At 43.2% G+C, this 23,845-nt stretch overlaps 1 protein-coding gene across 3 annotated transcripts in view; it reads left to right on the top strand.

The window, feature by feature from the left end:
* LOC119970184 (ephrin type-A receptor 5-like) overlaps positions 1-23,845 on the top strand; it is a 430,626-nt gene that overhangs the window by 208,150 nt on the left and 198,631 nt on the right. For all 3 annotated transcript variants that reach the window (XM_038804402.1, XM_038804401.1, XM_038804403.1), the window contains exons 4-5: positions 9,032-9,187; positions 20,461-20,796. In XM_038804402.1, coding sequence (XP_038660330.1) covers positions 9,032-9,187; positions 20,461-20,796 — 492 coding nt within the window. The remainder of the gene's footprint in view (positions 1-9,031; positions 9,188-20,460; positions 20,797-23,845) is intronic.

Genomic DNA, 23,845 nt, shown 5'->3' with positions numbered 1-23,845 from the left:
TCCCTGACAGCCTATGTTCCCAACTTATGCACTTAAGTTCTTGTCTGACAGCATTGAATTTACTCTTCCCCCAATTGTAAACCTTGCCCTGTTGCACGCATCTATCCCTCTCCATTACCAAAGTGAAAGTCACAGAATTGTGGTCACTACCTCCAAAATGCTTCCCCACTAACAAATCTATCACTTGCCCTGGTTCATTACAAGTACCAAATCCAATATGGCCTCCCCTCTGATTGGACAATCTACATACTGTGTTAGAAAAGCATCCTGGACACACTGTACAGACACCACCCCATCCATCCTATTTGATCTAAAGAGTTTCCACTCAATATTTGGGAAGTTGAAGTCACCCATGATTACTACCCTGTGACTTCTGCACCTTTCCAAAATCTGTTTCTCAATCTGTTCCTCCACATCTCTGCTGCTATTGGGGGGCCTATAGAAAACTCCCAACAAGGTGACTGCTCCTTTCCTATTTCTGACTTCAACCCATGCTACCTGAGTAGGCAGATCCTCCTCAGTACCGATCCATGCCTTAAGTTCACCCACCTTATTCCTGATGTTTCTTGCATTGAAGTATACACACTTCAACCCATCGCTGTGCCTGCAAGTACTCTCCTTTGCCGATCGCTTTAGCGATTGCTTCTAAATCCATGTTGGCTAGTCTTTCCATGCTCGTTATGCATGTTGGAAATGTCCTGTTGAAAAGCGTTTTCCTCATTGCAAACGTTAATCCCACTGATGCATAAAATATATGTTCCTACGTTTTCTTTCGAACATTGAGATGAACGTATTGTGCAGTGCTCATTCTCTGTGTTTGGGAAGCTCCTACAGATATGGATCAGTTTTATTTGTGCCCACCCACATTTTCCAAAAGATTCTAGGCTACCTCCCACAGGACGTTTTTTTTTTTTTTTGCTAGCTCTTAGCTATGCATCCAGTTAGGAAATCTCTGCAGGTTCAAAATGATCATTCTGAGTGGGGTGAAAAGCTGATTTTAAACTAGACTGTTTGGTCATTAATACTGGATACTCACCAACTTATTTGAAATAGGAAATAAAGGAGAGAAAAATTATATAAATTATAATATGGAACAGGTTGTTTGGCCCAACCATTCCGTGTTGGTGTTTATCCTTGAGATTAAGTCTTCGGTTCATGTTGTGTGTGGGCCCTGTTCCCTTGTCTCTTTATTTTCCCTGCTTTCAAGCACTTAACTAAGCTATTCATCATTATTGACATATCTGCTTCAGTCACTAACTCCAGTAGTGTATTCCACAGTCGAACAAACTTCTGTGTGATATAAACTCCTAATGTCTCCTAAATCTCTTGTATCTAATCTTATCTTTACGTCCATATTCATAGTCCTATCAATCCCTGTTTCTCTCTGCCCTATGCCATTTCTTCATTGTTTTAAGCCTCTCTATCAAATTAACCCATAAATTTGTCTGGACCCAACAAAAAAAATCCTGATTTATGCATCGTTTTGCACTTTTATTTCATTGTGCCAGGCAGCATCCTAATAAATCAGTGCCGTCCTAATAAATCAATTGCCTCAGCATTCTGGCTATTGTGTAGATCGCAAATCAGCACACATTACTGCTACTGTGGTCTGATGAAGATTTTACATATTTCATATTCTATGCCACTTGACATGAATTCCAGTATTCTATTAACCATTTTGAAGATCTGGGGCGGCATTCTCCCCTACCCGGCGTGACGGAGGGTCCCGGAGTAGGGGAGTGGCGCCAACCACTCAGGGGTCGGGCCTCCCCAAAGGTGGGGAATTCTCCCCACCTTTGGGGGCCAGCCCCGCGCCGGAGCGGTTGCCACCAGAAGACCGGCGCAAAAAACCAGCGCCCCCGGCAGCGGGGCTGGCCGAAAGGCTTTCGCCGGTCCGCGCATGCGCCGGCAGTGACGTCAGCGGCAGCTGGCCGCTGGCGTCACTGCCGGCGCATGCGCGATGTGGGGTTCTCTTCCGCTTCTGCCATGGCGGAGGCTGTGGCGGCCGCGGAAGAAAATAGAGCAGCCAGGGCACTGGCCCGGACTCTGAGGGGGGGGCCCGATCATGGGACAGGCCACCGTGGGGGCACCCCCCGGGTTTCGATCGCCCCCTGCCCCCCCAGGACCCCCGGGGCCTGCTCGCGCCACTTAGCCCGCCGTTCCAGAGGTGGTTTAAACCTCAGCGGCGGGAGAGGCCTCCCAGCGGCGGAACTTCGGGCCGGAGAATCGCCGCAGGGGCCTCTCCGATCGGAGTGCCGAGATTCCTGCCCCCGCCATGTCCCGGGTGGCGGAGAATCTCTGCCACGGCGGGGGCGGAATTTTAGGCGCCCCCAGGCGATTCTCCGACCCTGCTGGGGGTCGGAGAATTTCGCCCCTGGAGTGAAAATGCGGCTGTTTCTGGGGAGAAACACACCGGTTTTCAGTCAGAACCTGATATTTTGCCATATTTTAGGAAAGTTCCGCACTTTGTCTTCAACAGTAGCACTATTTTTTGATGGTACATTGGGTTTTTCCACACAACCTGCCACGTGTTTTGCTGTAGCAGAGGCAGCCTGGCGAAGGTCAGTGGCTTCTGATCCCGCTGTTGTCAATGGGGTTTCCCATTGCACCCCTCACTGTCAGGAAACCCGTGACGGGGATGCTCCATCAGTGGGATCGGAAGATCCTGCCAGCACGAATGGCCGGGAGGCTCCAGCCTCTATTTCACATACCTCTCTCCCAATCTACCTTTGGTATCTCATAATGACGTATTGTGCAATAGCGGAATGCAACACCAATTATGTTTTTGCAATGGGAATTACATGATGTGACTGCATAGCTTTCAATATTAGGACAAGGTTTTGAAAATAACTTTACAGGGTTGATTCATTCCAGCACTTATACTAGTTCGCTACTACAAGTTCCTGTGGTACAAGCTGAGATTAATATGGTCTTTGATCCCAATGCTATCCTGAGACTGCAATCTGGCTATCTTTACTTTTATGAGTTATTAGACGTCAGGTGATGAATAAGAGGCATTATTTCTGTGATTTTCAGCATTCATCGGTACTGAACGTTTTTTTGGAGAAACCCAACTTCTCCACAGCACATCAATCAATCTCATACTGAACTGAAAAATATGATTTTCCCACCGAGTATGCTATAACTAAAGCATTGTACTGCGCATGTTGCTGTCATTCCTGTACTGGCATCAATCTGCAAGTTGTACTGCATCTGTCTGCCTGCTTGAGCTTCAGACCTCCAGAGGATTCGGAGCACACTGTACATTAGCCAATTTGATAAATGATCTAAATTATGGACAGTCCCAAGCAGTGCCAAAGACTGTATTGACAGATTAACAGTGAAAATGGAGCATTGCCAGGAATGTGGTATAAAATAAATGAGGTCTAATTAAACGACCTCAGGAATGAACCTAAATGGCTGAGCTATTTCTAATTTGGTAACACATCAAAATACAGTAACTCTTAAAGTGTGCATGTTACTGACATTGAACTGAATATCAAGATTCATTTTCCCCTTAGGATCATAATTAAAAAATAATGAGCTTGGAGGACTATTCTTAGTCACAGGTCAGTTTTGAAGTACTTTGGTTTAATTCACCACCCTAGACTCATCGTACTGTGGGGCAGAGGGCAGCAGATGGCTTTTCCCTTTACATATTTGCAAACAAAAAGTGGCTTCCAGCCAAAGGCTCTGGAAAAAGTCTCGCCTTCAAAACAGGTTAACATTGATCGGAATAGGTTTTGGCCGCGGACCTTCAGGCAAAAGTGGATTCAGATTTATCTATTGTAAGTATACTCAGGAGACGGTTCATGACAGACTTGTTCAATTTAAATTAGTTTTTGTGCTAGGTGGTACAGAAGAACCAATTTGGGTTAGTTAATGAAAAGTCAGCCCGCTCCACAGTACAGAAACTGATCATGGACTTTTGTTTTAATGGGTGAACAGCTCTTTCAAATTAGCTCTATTTGAACACACAAGCGATAAAAATGTGGAGGCAGGCATTGTCTCAATTTAAATGAACTGATTTAACAGACTGTATTGAATTTGTCATTAGTTTAATTTTTTTCCCTCATTCAAAATCAATTTAAATGAAGGCAGAGTCAAATAGCACAGCTGCTAACTGCACACAGCCAAGTTGCACCCGTGCATCTATGGATTTTGGCTGCAAGGCCTGCTGAGTGACAACAGACAGTAATCAATAACTACTGGATTTTTCACACAGCATTTCTGATGCTGAATTGTTCAGCGTTTTTGAGAAAATCTTCCTTTTCTGAAGACATACAGCACAGAGTTCAATCCTTTGGAATGACAGATTTAAGCATTGGAATGTGCTCATTGTGGAAATAATTCTTCTATTGCCTTGTGCATTTGTGGTCAAATATTTGGGCATAGGCTGCTCTTGGAGATCCCATTAATAATATTTTATTATGAGGTATTTGCCAATCCACTCCATAGTTTTTGAACATTACAGGTCTGTCAGGATATGTTGCACTGAGGTTGCATAAATTATTTTTTAAAGCTAGTCCGAATCAGTGAAACGTCTTTCCACAAACTGGAGTATGTTTTCCTCTCTGTGTAAAGATAAGGAAATATTTTTTAACTGAACTGGTTTTATTATAATAATCGATGGAGCAGGTTTTCCTTAGCGTTGGTATGCATCCCCAGTTTTGTTATCAGTTGTATGACAATTATGGCAAGAATTGTGAACTATGCAAAAAGATTTTTCAAGGAAACAGTGATGCTGTCGATTTAATAGCAAAACAAAGTCTCAAGTGCGAAAGGAATTAGTGCAATAATACTCTGCCATTAATTTATTCCACATCGCTGTGGATTTGAATTCCTAACTCGGTACTAACCTAAAATTAAAATGTTGGTGAGCACTGCTGCCTCACGGCGCCCAGGACCCGGGTTCGATCCCGGACCCAGGTCATTGTCCATTTGCAGTTTGCACATTCTCCCCGTGTTTGCATGGGTTTCACCCCCACAACTCAAAGCTGTGCAGGGTGGGTGGATTGGCCATGCTGAATTACCGCTTAATTGGGAAAAGAAAAAATTATTAAAATTTAAATGTTGCATTTCATATTTGCCTTGTGTAATGCTACAGATACTCAAAATATCTCAAGCCCCGAGGCTCCAGACAAGAAGAACAAATAATTCTGCTGCATAAAAAGAAAAAAAGTCAATCAGAAGCACAAGTCCTTTAATTTCAGCAGTGATAAAAATACTGGTTAATTTACAGCTCATATCTTTGCCATAGATGTTTGTTTCAGTCTGTTGCCCATCAAGGGTGATGACACACAGTACAGTACAGTTCTCTGCTAGCTCACCCAGGTGTCAATAGTAATTTCCTCTAATTGTGATGGTAGGCAGGTTTTCTATGCAACAACATAGGAATTCCTTTCCTTATTATCCCATGTATATTCCAGCCAAAGTTACTGAATAATAATCACAAGCAAGAAACCAAACTTGTAAACTATGGAAAGTGACTGGACATGACTTTAAGATTTAAGGTTGCACATGTGTCTGGATTAAGGGATTTCCTGTGAATGCTATTAAATTGACTCAAATTAAAAATTCGCAAATCAGGATTCATTTACAGAGAATGGGGTATATCTTATGGGATCTGCAAGAATGGGAAATCTGGAGGGCGAGATGATTTAATTTGGTGACAGCTGAAATTTGGCGGGTTCAAATTTAAATTTAAAGATGAACTGGTGTGTTTGTGGTGCGTTGGATCTCATCTTCACTTAATACATTTCAGTTATCCCCTTGGACAATGCCCTTTACTATGTTTAGAAAGGAGGGCCGGCTGATCCAGAAAGTTCAGCCATGTCCCACATGGATACGAGTACAACACTGGACACCAACATGAGCATCCAGTAAAGGATGAATGCAAACACGCAACATTTTTTCTTCCACAATAAAGAAATGTCCCTCACTTCCGTGCAACCATCAAGGTGTGCCAACGTGAGGTGTTGTCAGTACATTTAGCTCCCTAACCAAACTAGTCTCAATGGATAATGATGACGCACAGGTAGAGTGAAACAAACGTAATGTGTCTTTGTTGTGCTCTCAATAAGCCTTCTTTTAATGGCAGTGGAGTTGAGCCGAAAAATTGTGGCCATGTTGAAGAGTCTACCTGTTTGCCAGGAGGCTATTTTATAGAACACCCACATGCGCTGCATTGTCAGCTGACGATGGGTTTCAACACTAAAAATCTTCCCCCACTGCACAATTGTTCGCCACCAGTACTTCTGAATTTTAATTGAAAGTGCATGGGAACCAGCAGAAAACAAGGGAGCGGAAATGGTTCCTACTTCCTGTTCTGCCTTTGGGACAATTAAAATTCTACCTAATCAACAAGATCTTCCAGTTGTTCATGCGGGTGGGATCTTCCAGTCCCACTGACGGCGCGCCCCTGTTGCGCTTTTCCCAGCGGTGTGGGGTGGATTCAGTGGGCAATGCCATTGACAGCGGTGGCCCGAAAAGATCCTGCCGCTGGCCATTGTCCCCGAGAAACACACTGTGGGGAGGTCAGAGAATGGCCAGATAATGGTTTCAGGTCAATACCATTCCCTGGAATGCTAACCCTGACCAATAGAAACAGTTCTACCACCCCTCCTCATGACCATTTACCTTATAAACATTACAAAAACTGCACATCATTTTGAATTCCAATCCATTTCATCCTGGGTCAGTATCCTCTGGTTGGAACGGTCCCTGATTATTGAGACACTTTTCAACTGATGTAGCATTCCGCGGCTAAAAGTGATTTACACCAAAGGTAGCCTCAGTGGTAGCAGGAGCTCTTGATAGTAAAATACCCCTTTTATATGATGGAATGAATTCCATTACACCAGTTCCCCATTTAGACAACGATGCATGCACTTTTACCGTCAATGTGCTGTTGACAAATTTATATCGATCCATTAACAACCCCAGTAGCTGCAATGTCTGACGGGTCCTTCCTTGAATGAGAAACCGTTAATGCTGCACATTTATTTTGCTGTCAGTCGCTGTGTTAAAGGAAATGGGGTAAATGCCATGCGATTGCCTGGATAAGGGTTTGAGTGAATTAAGGTAAGCCTAAGAAATAATGAGGTGAAGCTGGCAGATGATCTTGATATAACTTAATTTGGAGCTTCCATGAAGTGTGAAACAATACTAGATTGACAAAAAAAAATTGCTCGGAGAGCTTCCGAGCTGAGAGAGGCTGAATTTCTGCGTTCATCTCATCAACAGGTTGCGGCAATATCCTTGAATAGGTTAATGTATGTTTGACATATATGGGAGTTCCAGGAGTTAAGTAATAACTGATGGCACTTAACTGTCTGCTGAGTTTGGTCAATTTATGCGTTTGCTCTTTAAATTTGTGGTGTTATGTTGTAGCACAAAGAGGGCACCAGTAGTGTGTAGAATATTACAGATTCTTCTGCGTTCCTGATTCCGCGGCCACTGCTGCAGAAAGCATCAAGCATTTGCCAGATTTCTAATAAGAGGGCTAGAATTTAGAGAGGGCTGGGATGGTTTTCTTACAAGCCATGGAATAGCTTACTCCTCCTTCTGACTGCATTACCACAAGGTTTGGGAAAATCAAAGGAAATTGGAAAATAGATAGAGCCTTATTCTTGAACCTTGGAGACGGTCACATAATATCACATGCTATTTCCAGCACAGAAACAGGTCCATGCAGCACTTTTGTTCCACATGAGCCTCCTCCAGCCTTCTTCACCTCACCAGTCGACATCCTACTCACCTTTCCCTTTCATGTAGCTTCTGCAAATTGTGGCTCCGAGTTCTGGTCTCCTCAATAACATTTTCACTATGTTTATCCTGTCTAACCCTTTTAAAATCTTAAACACCTCCCTCAGACATCATAATCATGGAACAGCAGTGATCACACATCGATACCTATGGATCGCCACTTTACAACTTTTTCCATCCTGAGTAACTAACTTTAAACTCTGCACTTTTCTTTCTGTTTTATATCCATCTTCCAATCCATTCTGCGACTTGTTCCAACCTTAGTCATCAATTTACTATGTGTTAATTTATTAAATGCCCTTCGAACCTCCAAATATCTTGCATTACCTAATTATTTTTGCATACAAACAAATAAACATATGAATTAGAAATAGGAGTCGGCCATTTGACCCCTCGAGCCTGATCTGCCATTCAATAAGATCGTAGCTGATCTTATTGTGGCCTCAACTCCATATTCTGCCTACGCTGGGTAATGTTCAACTTTTGACCTTCTGATTTTCCCAGACCTCATATTAATGCAGTCAGATGAATGAGTAACATAGTCACAAGCTTGCAAGAAACCCACTCCATCCCACTACATTTCTCTTGGTTAGAGAGCTGCTATGTGGGACCTTATTGAAAGACTTTTGAAAATCAAAATATATCACATCAATTGTATTACCCTGATCGACTCTTGCTGTTACTTCAAAGAATTCTATGGAAATGAAAATGAAATGAAAATCGCTTATTGTTCCGAGTAGGCTTCAATGAAGTTACTGTGAAAAGCCCCTAGTCGCCACATTCCAGCGCCTGTTCAGGGAGGCTGGTACGGGAATGTCTAGAGTATGTAAATATCGTGACAGGGACTATGTTTCACAAGTACTTAATGATGATGTGAACTGCTTTGGGACGTCCTGTGGATGTGAAAAGTGCCAAGCAAATATTAAGTCTTTTTCATTATTAATTTATTTGTACACAGAAGTAAATGTTCACATATCTATGAAACAGCAATTGGACAGAAATAACTTTATTTAATTTAGGAAATTAACAAACAGCTCTGAAATGAAATGCATTCCAATCTCCATTTTACAATCTAGCAGCAACAATGCAGTACTCGATACACTGAAGTCTTTACAGGTATGGAGTATCTATACCACTAACAGAAACTATTCCAAACAGAAGAGTTTCAAATTGGTTTGTGTAAAAGGACATATTGCATTTTGTATTTTGAATAGCCATATGTTGTGTGCCATTGAAATCCTTATATTTCATTTAATTTCTGCAGTTTGTCAACCAGGATTCTTTAAGGCCTCACCATATAGCGTCTCCTGCAGCAAGTGTCCTCCTTACAGTTATACCAATGACAAGGGGTCAGTTTCTTGTCGTTGCATGGAAAACTACTTCAGACGAGATGATGATCCGCCTGCAATGGCCTGTACAAGTAAGTACACATTGTAAACCATTACGTTCTTCATGTGGGTAAAATTTATCCAACAATTTTAAAATGGAACAAATAAAGGAAACTTTTCAACAAGTATACAGTGGACTAGCCGCAGTTAACAGTGTGATACCACTTTTTACTCTATGCTTTATAACTGTTATGAGGATGGAACTACCAATTGGTCATAAAACATTTAAAATGCTTGTATTCACAACCTGTGGTGTGGCATTATTACAGATGTCGGCCAGGAATTTGCTACAGAGGGTGGCAGCGGGAGTCGGGAAACTTCCTAACTTGCCAGAGTTGCCTCAGTAGAAAGGCACCCGAATGGTGCCACCTTTACTCCAAGGGAGGGTGTGGATTAGAGTCAGACCTGTCGCCCCCTGCAAGCAGAGCGTAGGTGACTACGGTAGGGGCTGACTGCTTAAGCAGGCTGGTCAAAAGGCCTACCTTCATTCTCTGGAACTTTGTCCCACTTTTATTGTGACGTTTTAGGCCTTGAAGCTCTCACCCATCAACACCCCCCCCCCCCCCCCCCCCCCCCCCAAACCTGTCCTTATGGCCACCTCATGCCATCTCATAACTCCCTCATAGCCCTCATGCAAACTCATGCCAATTTATTGTCCTTTCACTTACTGCACCATGCGCAGAACCAACAAGTCATTCTATTAACAATGGCATGTGTGGAACTTCTCAGAAAATAGTGCCCATTCACAAATCTTTTTTATAGGTTTCATAAATGGATTATCTTAGTGGGGGTTTCTTTTTTTTATATCAGGAGAGCACTATTGACTTTGCTTGGGTGACATAGTCAAATGTTTATCATAAGTGGTTCTATAACACTCCAGGTTCCCATGTAGACAATGAGGCATGCACTATATTATAAAGGCATTGTTGACAAGTTTTTGCTGATCTAATGACAGCCCCATTGCCACACGTCTTATGGGCCCTTAAATTAACAACCATTGATGCTACAGTTTTATTTTTCTGTCTCAGTATTTTCAATGGTTATTTGCGCAAGATTAAGAGGTCTGAAGTGTTTGAAATCTCTGTGATTTATACTTTAATGCTCATTTACACTTTTATAGAGTCCTATGAACAACAATTTGTTTTTTCAAAAGATGATTTTTTTGTTATGACCTTTTTTTCCTGATTAGTTCTACACATGGCTTATTGGTTCCATAAGGTGCTCTGGGTGAATTGTCATGGAAGGGGCATAAATTGGTGTGGGGGTTATAAAAAGCCATGGGGAAAGAACAAAAGAACAAAGAACAAATAAAATTACAGCACAGGAACAGACCCTTCGGCCCTCCCAGCCTGCACCGATCCAGATCCTTTATTTAAACCTGTCGCCTATTTTCCAAGAATCTACTTCCCCGCCCAGTATCTGTTTCCCGCCCGTTCATATATCTGTCTTGATGCATCTTAAATGATGCTATCTTGCCCACCTCTACCACCTCCGCTGGCAAAGCTTTCCAGGCACCCACCACCCTTTGCGTAAAAAAAACTTTCCACGCACATCTCCCTTAAACTTTCCCCCTTTCACCTTGAAATCGCGACCCCTTGTAATTGACACCCCCACTCTTGGAAAAAGCTTGTTGCTCTCCACCCTGTCCATACTTCACATAATTATGTAGACCTCAATCAGGTCTTTCCAACGAAAACAATCCTAATCCACTCAACCTTTCTTCATAGCTAGCACACTCCATACCAGGCAACATCCTGGTGAACATCCTCTGCACCCTCTCTAAAGCATCCACATCCTTCTGGTAATGTGGTGACCAGAACTACATGTAGTATTCCAAATGTGGCCAAACCAAAGTCCTATACAACTGTAACATGACCTACCGACTCTTGTACTCAATACCCCATCCGATGAAGGCAAGCATGCTGTATGCCTTCTTGACCACTCTATCGACCTGCGTTGCCACCTTCAGGGTACAATGGATTTGAACTCCCAGATCTCTCTGTACATCAATTTTCCCCAGGACTCTTCCATTGACCGTATAGTCCGCTCTTGAATTTGATCTTCCAAAATGCATCACCTCGCATTTGCCTGGATTGAACTCCATCTGCCATTTCTCTGCCCAAATCTCCAATCTATCTATATTCTGCTGTATTCTCTGACAGTCCTCCTCGCTATCTGCAAATCCATCAATCTTAGTATCATCTGCAAACTTGCTAATCAGTCCACCTATAACCTTCATACAGATCATTTATGTATATCACAAACAACAGTGGTCCGAGCACGGATCCCTGTGGAACACCACTAGTCACCCTTCTCCATTTTGAGACGCTCCCTTCCACCTCTACTATCTGTCTCCTGTTGCCCAGCCAGCTCTTTATCCATCTAGCTAGAACACCCTGAACCCCATACGACTTCACTTTTTCCATCAACCTGCCATGGAAAACTTTATCAAACGTCTACTGAAGTCCATGTATATGACATCTACAGCCCATCCCTCATCAATTAATTTTGTCACTTCCTCAAAGAATTCTATTAGGTTTATAAGACATGACCTTCCCTGCACAAAACCATGCTGCCTATCACTGATAAGTCTATTTTCTTCCAAATGTGAATAGATCCTATTCCTCAGTATCTTCTCCAACAGTTTGCCTACCACTGACGTCAAGCTCACAGGTCTATAATTCTCTGGATTATCCCTGCTGCCCTTCTTAAACAAAGGGCCAACATTAGCAATTCTCTGGGACCTCACCCGTGTTCAAGGATGCTGCAAAGATATCTATTAAGGCCCCAGCTATTTCGTCCCTCACTTCCCTCAGTAACCTGGGATAGATCCCATCCGGACCTGGGGACTTGTCCACCTTAATGCCTTTTAGAATACCCAAAACTTCCCCCTTCCTTCTGCCGACTTGACCTAGAGTATTTAAACATCCTTCCCTTACCTCAACATCCGCCATGTCCCTCTCCTTGGTGAATACCGATGCAAAGTACTCATTAAGAATCTCACCCATTTCCTTTGACTCCACGCATAAATTCCCTCTTTTGTCTTTGAGTGGGCCAATCCTTTCTCTCAGTTAACCACTTGCTCCTTATATACAAAAAAAAGGCTTTGGGATTTTCCTTAACTCTGTTAGCCAAAGATATTTCATGACCCCTTTTAACCTTCTTTATTGCGCTTTGAGATTTGTCCTATTTTCCCGATATGCCTCCAAAGCTTCATCAGTTTTAAGTCTCCAAGAAATTCTGTATGCTTCCTTTTTCATTTTAGTTAGTCTCACAATTCCACCCGTCATCCATAGTTCCCTAATCTTGCCATTTCTATCCCTCATTTTCACAGGGACAGGTCTGTCCTGCACTCTGATCAATCTTGCTTTAAAAGACTCCCACATTTCATTACAAATTCTGCTCCATCTACGCCTCCAACACTACATGAGTCCCATTCAATGTTGGGGAAGTTAAAATCTCCCATCACGACCACCCTATTGCTCTTACATTTTTCTATAATCTGTCTACATCTTTGTACCTCTACTTCACGCTCGCTTTTGGGATGCCTGTAGTAAAGTCCTAACAATGTTACTGCACCCTTCCTATTTCTTAGCTCTACCCTCAGTGCTTGAATCCTCCATAGTGCCCTCCTGAATCACAGCTGTTATATCATCTCTGACCAGTAATGCAACACCTCCACCCCTTTTACCTCCCTCTCTATCCCTCCTGAAGCATCTATACCTTGGGATATTTAGTTGCCAATCTTGCCCTTCCCTCAACCAAGTCTCAGTAATACATCATGTTCCCAGGTACTAATCCAAGCCCTAAGTTCATCTGCCTTACCTGCTACACTTCTCGCATTAAAACAAATGCACCTCAGACCACCTGCTCCTTTGCGTTCATCATCTCTTCCCTGTCAACTCTTCCCCTTAGTCACAATAAGTTTATTATCTAGTACCTTACTGGTTTTAATTGCTGCCTCTTTACTGACATCTATCTTCCTAATCTGGTTCCCATCCCTCTGTCACATTAGTTTAGAACCTCCCCAACAGTGTTAGCAAAAGCACCCCCTAGGACATTGGTTCCAGTCCTGCCCAGGTGTAGACCATCCGATTTGTAATGGTCCCACCGCCCCCAGAACTGGTTCCAATGTCCCAAAAATCTGAACCCCTCCCTCCTGCACCATCTCCCAAGCCACGTATTCATTCTGACTATTCTTGAATTTCTACTCTGACTGTCCCGTGGCACTGGTAGCAATCCTGAGATTACTACCTTTGAGGTCCTACTTTTTAACTTATCTCCCAACTCCCTAAATTCTGATTGTAGGACCTCATCCTGTTTTTTACCTATATCGTTGGTTCCTATATGCAGCACGACAACTGGCTGTTCACCCTCCCCCTTCAGTATGTCCTGCAGCTGATCTGAGACATCCCTGACCTGTGCACCTGAGAGGCAACATACCATTCGGGGACCATTCGGGAAGCTCATTTTCGTCCACAGAAACGCCTGTCTGCTCCTCTTATGATTGAATCCCCTGTGACTATAGCCCTGCCAGTCTTTTTCCCGTCCTTCTGTACAGCAGAGCCAGCCACGGTGCCATGAGCCTGGCTACTACTGCCTTCCCCTAATGAGTCGTCTCCCCAACAGTATACCTGTTTTGGAGGGAGATGACCGCAGGGGACACCTGCACTGCTTTCCTGGTCTTTCTCTACCTTTTGGTCACCCATTCCCTGTCTCCCTCACCAATCCTAATCTGCGGTGTGACCAACTCACTGAACGTGCTATCAACGACCTCCTCAGCCGTCATGCGGTCTAACAGGAGCTGCAGCTGGACACACTTCCCGCACATGAAAGAGTCAGGGACATCGGCCTCGTCCCTGAACTCTCACATTGAGCACGAGTAGCATAACACAGGTCTGGGATCTCCTGCCATTTTTACACTTTACCTTAACTGATTACAAATATAATATCAAACAATGAATAAGTGAAAGGAATAAAGATTTTACTTACCAATCACAATACTTACCAACACACGAAGAGTTAAATTTCTCCCAGCTACTGCTAATTGGAGCACTTTCTTTCCCAGCCAATCAAGTCACTGCTTTGCTGTGATGTCACTCTTTAAATTAACCCCTAAACCCCTGTGGCCACTATTTAAGCAGTGAAGCAGCTAGTTTAAGTACTCACTGCTTCGGCCACTCCAACAGCTAAATTCCCGCTGAAAAGGCTCGAATCCGCGAAGGAGCTAGTTTAAATACTCACCGCTCAACTCTGTAGCTCCGGCCCCTCCAACAGCTGAATTCCTGCCGGAAAAAAAGAAAAAAGGGGAGTGGGGGGGAGCATGAATTGACACTGAGTTGGAATAGAGAGGGCTTGGGGTTATTAGCAGGACCTTTTTACTTTTTCTTTCAAACGTTTATGGAATTCAAGCTATGGGTCACGACTTCACTGAGATCTATCAACATGTGTGACATTTGTGGGCAACACGGTATCACAGTGGTTAGCACTTTGACTTTACAGCGCCTGGGTCCCAAGTTTGATTTCCCCCTGGGTCACTGTCTGTGCGGAGTCTGCACGTTCTCTCCATCTCTGCATGGGTTGCCTCCGGGTGCTCCGGTTTCCTTCCACAATCCAAAGACATGCAGGTTAGGTGGATTGTCCATGCTAAATTGCCCTTGGTGTCCAAAAAGGTTAGGAGGGGTTATTGGGTTATGGGGATAGGGTGGAAGAGAGGGCTTAAAGTGGGTCGGCGCAGACTCGATGGGCTAAATGGCCTCCTTCTGCATTGTATGCTTTATGTTCTATGAAGATGCTCGTCAGACTCCACAGTAATTGTGGGCGTCCAGAAGATGCATGCCCCCTTCACGGGAGCCAGCCAGGTCGGGGGTGTATGGTGTATGCTTTCTACTTGCATCTTTGTCCCAAGCCAGCGAAAATCGGTTGTGCCAGGAATGGGGGCAAGAATACGGAATCGGGACCCACCTGCCAATTTTACTATCCGGGCCGTTAACTCTAAGATGGGAAATGTTGCTGTTCTTTTTTCTGTATTCAGATTTTCTAAAATCAAATCAGCAAAATACTTGATAATATTGAACATCTTGCAAAAGCTAAATGAAAAAATCGTTTCATCAGCCACATGAAAAGGGGCAGCACGGTAGCATGGTGGTTAGCATAAATGCTTCACAGCTCCAGGGTCCCAGGTTCGGTTCCCGGCTGGGTCACTGTCTGTGCGGAGTCTGCACGTCCTCCCCGTGTGTGCGTGGGTTTCCTCCGGGTGCTCCGGTTTCCTCCCACAGTCCAAAGATGTGCGGGTTAGGTGGATTGGCGATGCTAAATTGCCCGTAGTGTCCTAAAAAGTAAGGTTAAGGGGGGGTTGTTGGGTTACGGGTATAGGGTGGATACGTGGGTTTGAGTAGGGTGATCATTGTTCGGCACAACATCGAGGGCCGAAGGGCCTGTTCTGTGCTGTACTGTTCTATAAAACTCAGCATCTATAATGTGTAACTTCAAAACATAAAGTTGCAGAATTCCCCCTGCACACTTGAATAGGCAGGTCCTTGAGTTCTTCAGGTAATTTTGAAAGAAAATTCTCAAAACACTTACGTGGGCAGGTTACGTGATTGGGCGAATAGTATGAAAGCGTGAAATTATCCACACTGGTAGAAAAGATTGATCAGCAGAATACAATTTACAAGATGAAAAACAGTAACTGTTGCCATTCAGAGGGAAACAATGAGAAGGATGTAAAGACCTGAATATTACTGGCCCCTGGCAGGCTGGGAGTTGGGTGGAGGCAGTAAAATCATGCGACATAATTCAGCGCCGCTGCCTGGTTGGATGTGGAATGTTTGCCCACTTCAGTTTTCAGGGCAGACAGACATAATTAAAGGTCCAACCAATATACGAACATGCAACATAAATTAGGAGCAGGAGTAGGCCCCTCGAGCCTTCTCCGCCATTTAATAAGATTACGACTGATCTGATTGGAACCTCAACTCCATATTCCTGCCATAACCTTTAACCGCCTTGTTAATCAAGAATCTATCTACCTCTGCATTAAAAATATTCGAAGATCCTGCTTACCCTGCATTTTGATGTGAAGATGCTGGCGTTAGACTGGGGTGAGCACAGTAAGAAGTCTTACAACAACAGGTTAAAGTCCAAGAGGTTTGTTTCAAATCACTAGCTTTCGGAGCACTTCCAAATTCACCTGTGGAAGGAGCAGTGCTCTGAATGCTAGTGATTTGAAACAAGCCTGTTGGACTTTAACCTGGTGTTGTAAGACTTTACTGCCTTCTGAGGAAGAGAGTTCCAAAGAGAGTTTGGTTTAGCATAGGGCTAAAGAGCTGGCTTTTAAAGCAGACCAAGGCAGGCCAGCAGCACGGTTCAATTTCCTCCGTACCAGCCTCCCCGAACAGGCGCCGGAATGTGGCGACTAGGGGCTTTTCACAGTAACTTCATTTGAAGCCTACTTGTGACAATAAGCCATTTTCATTTCATTTCATTTTTCATTTCATTTCATTTCATATTTCTCTTCACCACCGCCTTAAATGCATGACTCCTTATTTTTAAACAGTGATCCCTAGTTCTAGATTTCTCCGCCCTGTCAATTCCCCTCAGGATCTTGTATATCTCAATCAAGTCACCTCTTACTCTTCTAAACTCTAATGGATACAAGCATAGCCTGTAAAATCTTTCCTCATAAGGCAACCCACCCAAACCAGGTATTAATCTGATTAACCTTTTCTGAACTGCTTCTAGCACATTTGCATCTTTACTTAAATAAGGAGACTGATACTGTACACAGTACTCCAGATGTGGTCTCACCAATGCCCTGTATAACTGAAGCGTAACATCCTTACTTTTGTATTCAATTTCTCCTGCAATCAAAGGCCACTTTACAGAGCCACCAGCATTTTGCCCACCTCGGGACAACCCTCTGCCATATGGGAAGGCTTCCAGCAAACCTCCTTGCAGCAACCTGGAGGCCCACTGGAGGCTGAGGCTGAATAACCCAAAGAGGGGGCCATGGGCAAGGAAGATAGGCCCCCCCCACGATCCCAATAAACCCCCGTAGGGATTACCCTTCTGATGTTTGATGCTCTGAAAGTTTTTAACAATGGTGAAACAATTAAAATTGGGGACTCTCTAGAGACTAGAATCAGATAAACACAGATACCTCAGAAGGCTGTGTGGCTGGAAGAGATTACAGAGATAGTGAGGGACAAAACCATGGAGTAATTTGAAAACAAGGTTAAACTTGAAGTTTGAGTAAACAAGAGTCAGTGTAAATCAGCAAGCACAGAGTGATAGGAGAATGGGGCATGGTACAAGTGAGCACATGGGATGCAGAGGATTGGATGACCGTAAGTTTACAGATGGAAGAATATGGTAGGTCAGCCAGGAGTGCACTGGTGTAGACATATTTCAGAGGTAACCAAGACATGGACTTGGGTTTTAACAGATGAGCTGAGGCAAGGGCAGAGAGGGTGATATTGTGGAAGTGAAAATAGTATTAGTGATTGTGTGGGGATGTGGCCAGGAGCTCAACTTAAGGACAAATATGACACCATAGAAACACAGAAAATATGAGTCTCCTCCATTCAGTGCGATCATGGCTGATCCTCTATCTCAACACCATACTCCCACACTCTCCCCATACCCCTTGGTAGCATAGTGGTTAGCACTGTTGCTTCACAGCGCCATGGACCCGGGTTCAATTCCCGGCTTTGAATTAATTGGAGGACATTTCTGTTCATCCAGTATTGGATGTCAGACAAGCAGTCTGGCAATTTAGCAATAGTGAAGGAGTCAAGAGAGGTGGTGGTAAGTTAGATATAGGTATCAGAAAGAGGCATGTGAAAGCTAATTCCTTGTTTTAGATGTGTTACCAAGGGTAGCATGAAATAGCAGAAATATAACATGGATAAATCCTTGGGGAACACCAGAGATAACGGTGCAGGAATAGGAAGAGATGCCATTATGCATGATACTCTGACTATGATTATATAGATAAGAATGGAACAAACTACAGTGCGATCCTATCCAGCTGGATATTATACTGTAGTTGATAACTTGAGATGAGTACTACATTAAGGAGGGCCCTTGTTCCTGGTAGTAATCTGGGCAATATGTTTTTGAACAGTGAGTGAGAACAGGATCCGCATTTCCACCCTCCACAATCTTAGTAAACACTGACAATCATCATCCAGACGTACACGTGAAGTACCATCACGTGGACCTTCTCAAGGGCAATTAAGGCTGCCTTGCCAGTGATTCTCACAGTAAAAAAAAATGGATACATAGCATTGCTATGTCTGGCTGGAGATGATTCAATAACTTCAGGAGAGGGAAAAGAAAACAATTGGCATTATATGCCAAAAATTAGCAAAAGTTGTACCAAGTAAGTTTTAAAACAACTACTACAAATTCTTGCTTGCTTTTGTTTATTCTTTAATCATTGTCATGTTTAACTTAGTATCAATAATGATAAAATAAGATGCAGATCAGGTCAGCTGGTCATACTTCAGTGACTTAAGCACAAAAGTCTAGGCGGACAATTCAGTGCAGGAGTGTGCTGTTTCAGATGAGGCTTTAAACTGAGGCCTTCTTCCCTCTTGGGTGGACGCGCTGGATCCCACAACATTATCCTGACTAATACATACCCTTCAAGCAACATCACTAAAAGAAAACCAGATTATCTGGCCATTTTCCCCATTGCTAGTCATAGAATTTTGCTGTGCACAAATTGGCTGCTGAATTTCAAACATTATGAAAGCGACTATATGTCGCTTTGCCGTTGACTTGTGGTATTGAAGGGAGTTGGGGAGGAGGAATTTCCAGATGGAACACTTGGAATTATGGGTTGCCTGGACATGATGCTAAAATTAACAGCAGGATTTCATTCAGCGGACAAAATCTTCCAGCTGTTCACGCCCGCAAGATCTTCTGATCCCACTGACAGTGCTCCCATGCCATGGGTTTCACGGCAGCATCAGGTGGATTTAACGGGAAATCAAAATTGACAGTAGCGGGACCAGAATGGTCAACGGCAGGCCACCTCCTGCTGCCGAGAAACACACTGCAAAGAGGCCAGAGAAACTCACCCCATGTTTCTGGTGGGCAGATAGAAGGGAAATCCTGCAGCACAAGGCTGCAGATGGGAGTGGACAGGAGGAAAGAAGAAAGGGAGACATTTGTGGGGTGCAGCGGTTGAGTTCATGGTCTGTGGTAGAGGGTCGTGCTTCCGGTGACGGAGGTGAGGGGGTGGTTATGAAGACCAAGAAGCGGGGCGATCATGCAGATCAAGGAAGGTATTGCAAAAGTCGGGAGATTTGGAAGTCTGGGAGAGACTGTGGAGTTTAGGGGGAAAGATGGTAATGGGCAGAAGGGAGATGGCGAAGGTTGTGTGGGGAAGCGATGGAGATTGGAGGGAGATATGGAGATCACAGATCTTGGATGTCAGAGGGAGAGATCAAAGTTAAGGAAGAAGCTAGACAGGGAGTATCAGCAGGCAATGAGACCCCAGCACTTAACATACTGGAGTGAATTTTAAGTAATTAATAAAATAACAAAATGATATATTAAAGGTAGCAAGAGCTAAATATCTCAACAATGTACTTAAAATGGATGTCAAAAAGGAAAAAATAAAAATTAAGAATTTTTGCACTCAAAGGAATTGGAAATAGAATTCTAAAACTTTTCCCTCCTGGGATTTTCTTCTAGTCTGATATATTCCTGTAATATACTTTAGTATATGATATCACATATAATTTTGTGATTTAGAGTGTGCAGTATGTATGACAAGACACCCGAAAAGAGTGGATTTTATAGGAAGTAGTTATTGCACGTTATTGTTAGCGGCTGGTTTAGCATAGTGGGCTCAACAGCTCGCTTGTAATGCAGAACAAGGCCAGCAGCGCGGGTTCAATTCCCGTACTTTGATCAATGTTTTCATAACCACCCCCTCACCTCCGTCACCGGAAGCACGACCCCCTACCACAGACCATGAACTCAACCGCTGCACCCCACAAATGTCTCCCTTTCTTCTTTCCTCCTGTCCACTCCCATCTGCAGCCTTGTGCTGCAGGATTTCCCTTCTATCTGCCTAGCGTGGGTTCAATTCGGCATCCCCGAACAGGTGCCGGAATGTGGAGACTAGGGACTTTTCACAGTAACTTAATTGAAGCCTACTTGTGACAATAAGTGATTATTATTATTATTATTATTATTATTAATAATGGAAATTCAATGTTCATTCTGTAAAAGTAGGGAATGTACACAGAGGGTAGGCAATTTACACTGTTTTTGTCACTGATCCCAGGACCACCCTCAGCCCCACAGAATGTCATCTCTAACATCAACAATACCAGTGTGATTCTGGACTGGACTCCTCCAGCTGATGGTGGAGGTCGAAAAGATGTGACCTACCTTGTGATTTGCAAGAGGTGCAGCGTGGATTTGATCCAGTGCGAGGAGTGTGGTGGCGGTGTCCGATATATCCCACAGGAGGCTGGGCTCAAGAACACCACGGTGATGGTGGTGGATCTCCTGGCCCACACCAATTACACCTTTGACATTGAGGCAGTGAATGGAGTGTCAGAGCTGAGTTCTGTCCCCAGACAGTTTGTGTCTGTAAATGTCACAACAAATCAAGCAGGTAGGTGCCTTTGAATAAGGTGGATTAGGATTTTGTACTTTAGTTATTTGTTTTAACCATTGGCTAAATGTTTGCATCATTTCAGGGAGTTATTTTGCATGATACACATTTTATTTTTAAATTAATATTACTCCATCTGCAAAGTACTTTGAATGAGAACATATGCCTAGGCAGCAATAAATCCCTACCTATAGAACACATCAGTGTTATCACAAAGGAATACTATTCATTGACTTGTGTTCCTTTGTAATTAAATTAATTCAAGAACAGCTCCTTATGGCTTGCAATGAAATGTGCCCTTATTTTACAAAGCATGAGACCAGGGGTTGTAGCCACTTTCCTTTTTAGTACTCTGTAATCAACTCCAGGGATTCTAAGTAAAATCTACTGTTGTACAGTGAGATCAGACCGTCGAACTGAACTTGGATTCAGGAACAGGGTGTTGCAATTGATACCAGAATTAAATTGATTGCTTAATTTGTTTGAATGAAAATTTGAACCATTCTGGACATTGATCAAAATTCATCAAGTAGTTTTTGTATGCTTCACCACTGATATTTTGTTTGCATGTAAGACCTCTACTAATTGTAGAGGTGCTAATTAAAGCCAAGTTTGGACTGAATCCAGATCTTGGTAGTTTTTTTCAATAGCACGGAACTGGTCATATTTTGGCAAAAAATGCACTAACCTATATTCACAGTTCAGTGCAGTAGGGATGAGTGATTTATTGTTAAAGGCACCATGTTATAAATGAGACATCAAAACAAGGCCTCAGGAGGACAGTGTCCTAGTTGACCATTTTCTCTCAACCAGCAACAATAAAAGAGATTATTAGACCCTATGATATTCACATATGAAAGTCTTATGTCATCCGTAAAGATTGCAAACAAATTTCTACCAAATCTTAAGCAATCTAGAAAGCCCATTGGATTTTCTGGTCACAGAAATTCAACTTTCAAGCAATGTATGTAGATTCCTCACTTCTCTTTTTTGATGAGAACTCAAGTGCTCATTTTGTCGCAAAATATAGCCTGCTGAGATTGCAATTTTGCTCACTTGCGTTTTCTTGAAGCTATATGTATCAACATGCAAGGACCTGACCTCTGCAGGCAAAATGAACATGTCTGGACAATTCACCTTTTTGAATAAACAAAAACATGTGGCCAATAGTTCCCTTGTGCATTTTCCATGGAAACGTCTTGACCAATCCACAGAGCCAACTTTCCAACCAATCAGCACCCTTTTCTCATGCAGCATAAATTGCTGTTCCCTTTAAAATGTGATATTCTTGTATCTGTCCTGATGAATTCAAGGCTAAAAGCTTTGACAGCATGTGCCTTTTTCCAGCAGTAAACAGTAATCTGCGTTTTGTTAAAAGTTTAACCTCCTCAGAAAAGGAAAACAGTATTTCCAATACGATGATGCCAACTGAGTGATAAGCTTTTGATTCATTTTAAATTTGCAATCTTCAGAATGGAACATTATTTTCCTTTCCTAAAATTGCAATAAACTGAATATCAAATGCTCTGTCCGATACCGTGTTCTGGTCAAATTGGTATAGATTCTCCAAGTAGAATAATGTACTAAAGGATTCACGATAGGCAGTCATGCTGTACAGTTTAGAACTCACAAGTGAACAGAAGCTGATAATTCGTCGGCAACAAAGTTATACATTCTGTTTCTACCGGATGCCGAACAAAAATTAAAATGATGAAAATGAGATGTAAATTTTGCTTTGCAATGGGAACTAAATTGATGTGTTATTTGCAGATGGTTCTGATGGCATGATTTTTTTTTACAGCGCCATCTGTTCTCAGTTGTGGCATCATCTCCATAAAATGAAAAAAACATGTGTGATATAAAATACAGTTCTCAATACAGGAGTCCACAGGGAGGGTAAAAACCTGTCTGCTATTGATTGCTCACTGGCACTAGTAGATACTGTTCATCATTAACTGAAACTTATTTGGCAATCTGAATGAGAAAAGGGACGGGAATAGCTTGTGTGTGAATATTGCAGTTACACTGCTGAAGTGGTCTCCACTCTGTTGCTGTTTTACTTCAGATTCCAGGAGACTGACGTCCAACAACTGGCTCCTCACATTTATGCTGCTAAATCTGGCCACCTTATCCTGACAGCAAGCTCTGATTTCCATGGAAAATTAGGAATGATTTAAAATAGGAGCAGTTTTAACCTGGACCTGCCTGGCAAGAAACTGACACAATCAGATCAGCCGCACGTTTAATGTTCTGTTCAAATTTACTTTCCATTGAATTCAATGCCATTCAATCTGTACAAATGACCAGTATAAATTCGACCTCAATTCAGAGCTTAAGCATATTATTAAGGGGCTTCTAATAAGGTAGAGCTGTACTATATCAGGCTTGTAACCTTGTTGCAGCCTTGGTCCAAACATGGAGAAAAGAGTTGAACTGGAGAAAGTGGTTAAGTGGGACTGACTACCCCTAACATTAAGGCAGCATTTGACCAAGTTTGGCACCAAGGAACCCAAGCAAAATTTCAGATAATGGGAATCAGAAAGAAATCTTTTCGCTGGTGGGAGTCATATTTAGCACAAAGGAAGATAGTTGTGGATGTTAGAGTTCAATCATCTCAGCCCTTACAAATCACTACAGGAGTTCCTCAGGATAGTGACCTAGGTCCAACCATCTTCAGATGTCCCATCAATCACCATTTTTCCACCATAAGATCAGAATTGGGGTTGTTTGCTGATGATTTCATAGTGTATTCAGTACCATTCGTGACTCTTGCATAATGAAGCAGTCAATGTCGAAATGCTGGCGGGAACAGTGCGGGAACGCTGGGAGGGCGGCCTGTGGGGGGGGGGGGGGGCGGTTCTTGCACCGGGGGGGCGGCTTCAAAAGGTGTCTGGCCCACGATCAGTGCCCAACGATCGGCAGGCCGGCCTCTCTGACAGAGGACCTCCTTTCCTCCGCCGCCCCGCAAGATCCATCCGACATCTTCTTTCAGGGCGGCCTCGGGGAGGACGGCAACCGCGCATGCGCGGATGACGTCATTTACGCGGCG

This window comes from Scyliorhinus canicula, chromosome 8 (assembly GCF_902713615.1).
Source record: "Scyliorhinus canicula chromosome 8, sScyCan1.1, whole genome shotgun sequence".
Taxonomy (NCBI): domain Eukaryota; kingdom Metazoa; phylum Chordata; class Chondrichthyes; order Carcharhiniformes; family Scyliorhinidae; genus Scyliorhinus; species Scyliorhinus canicula.
This window is presented reverse-complemented; position numbering and strand designations above follow the sequence as displayed.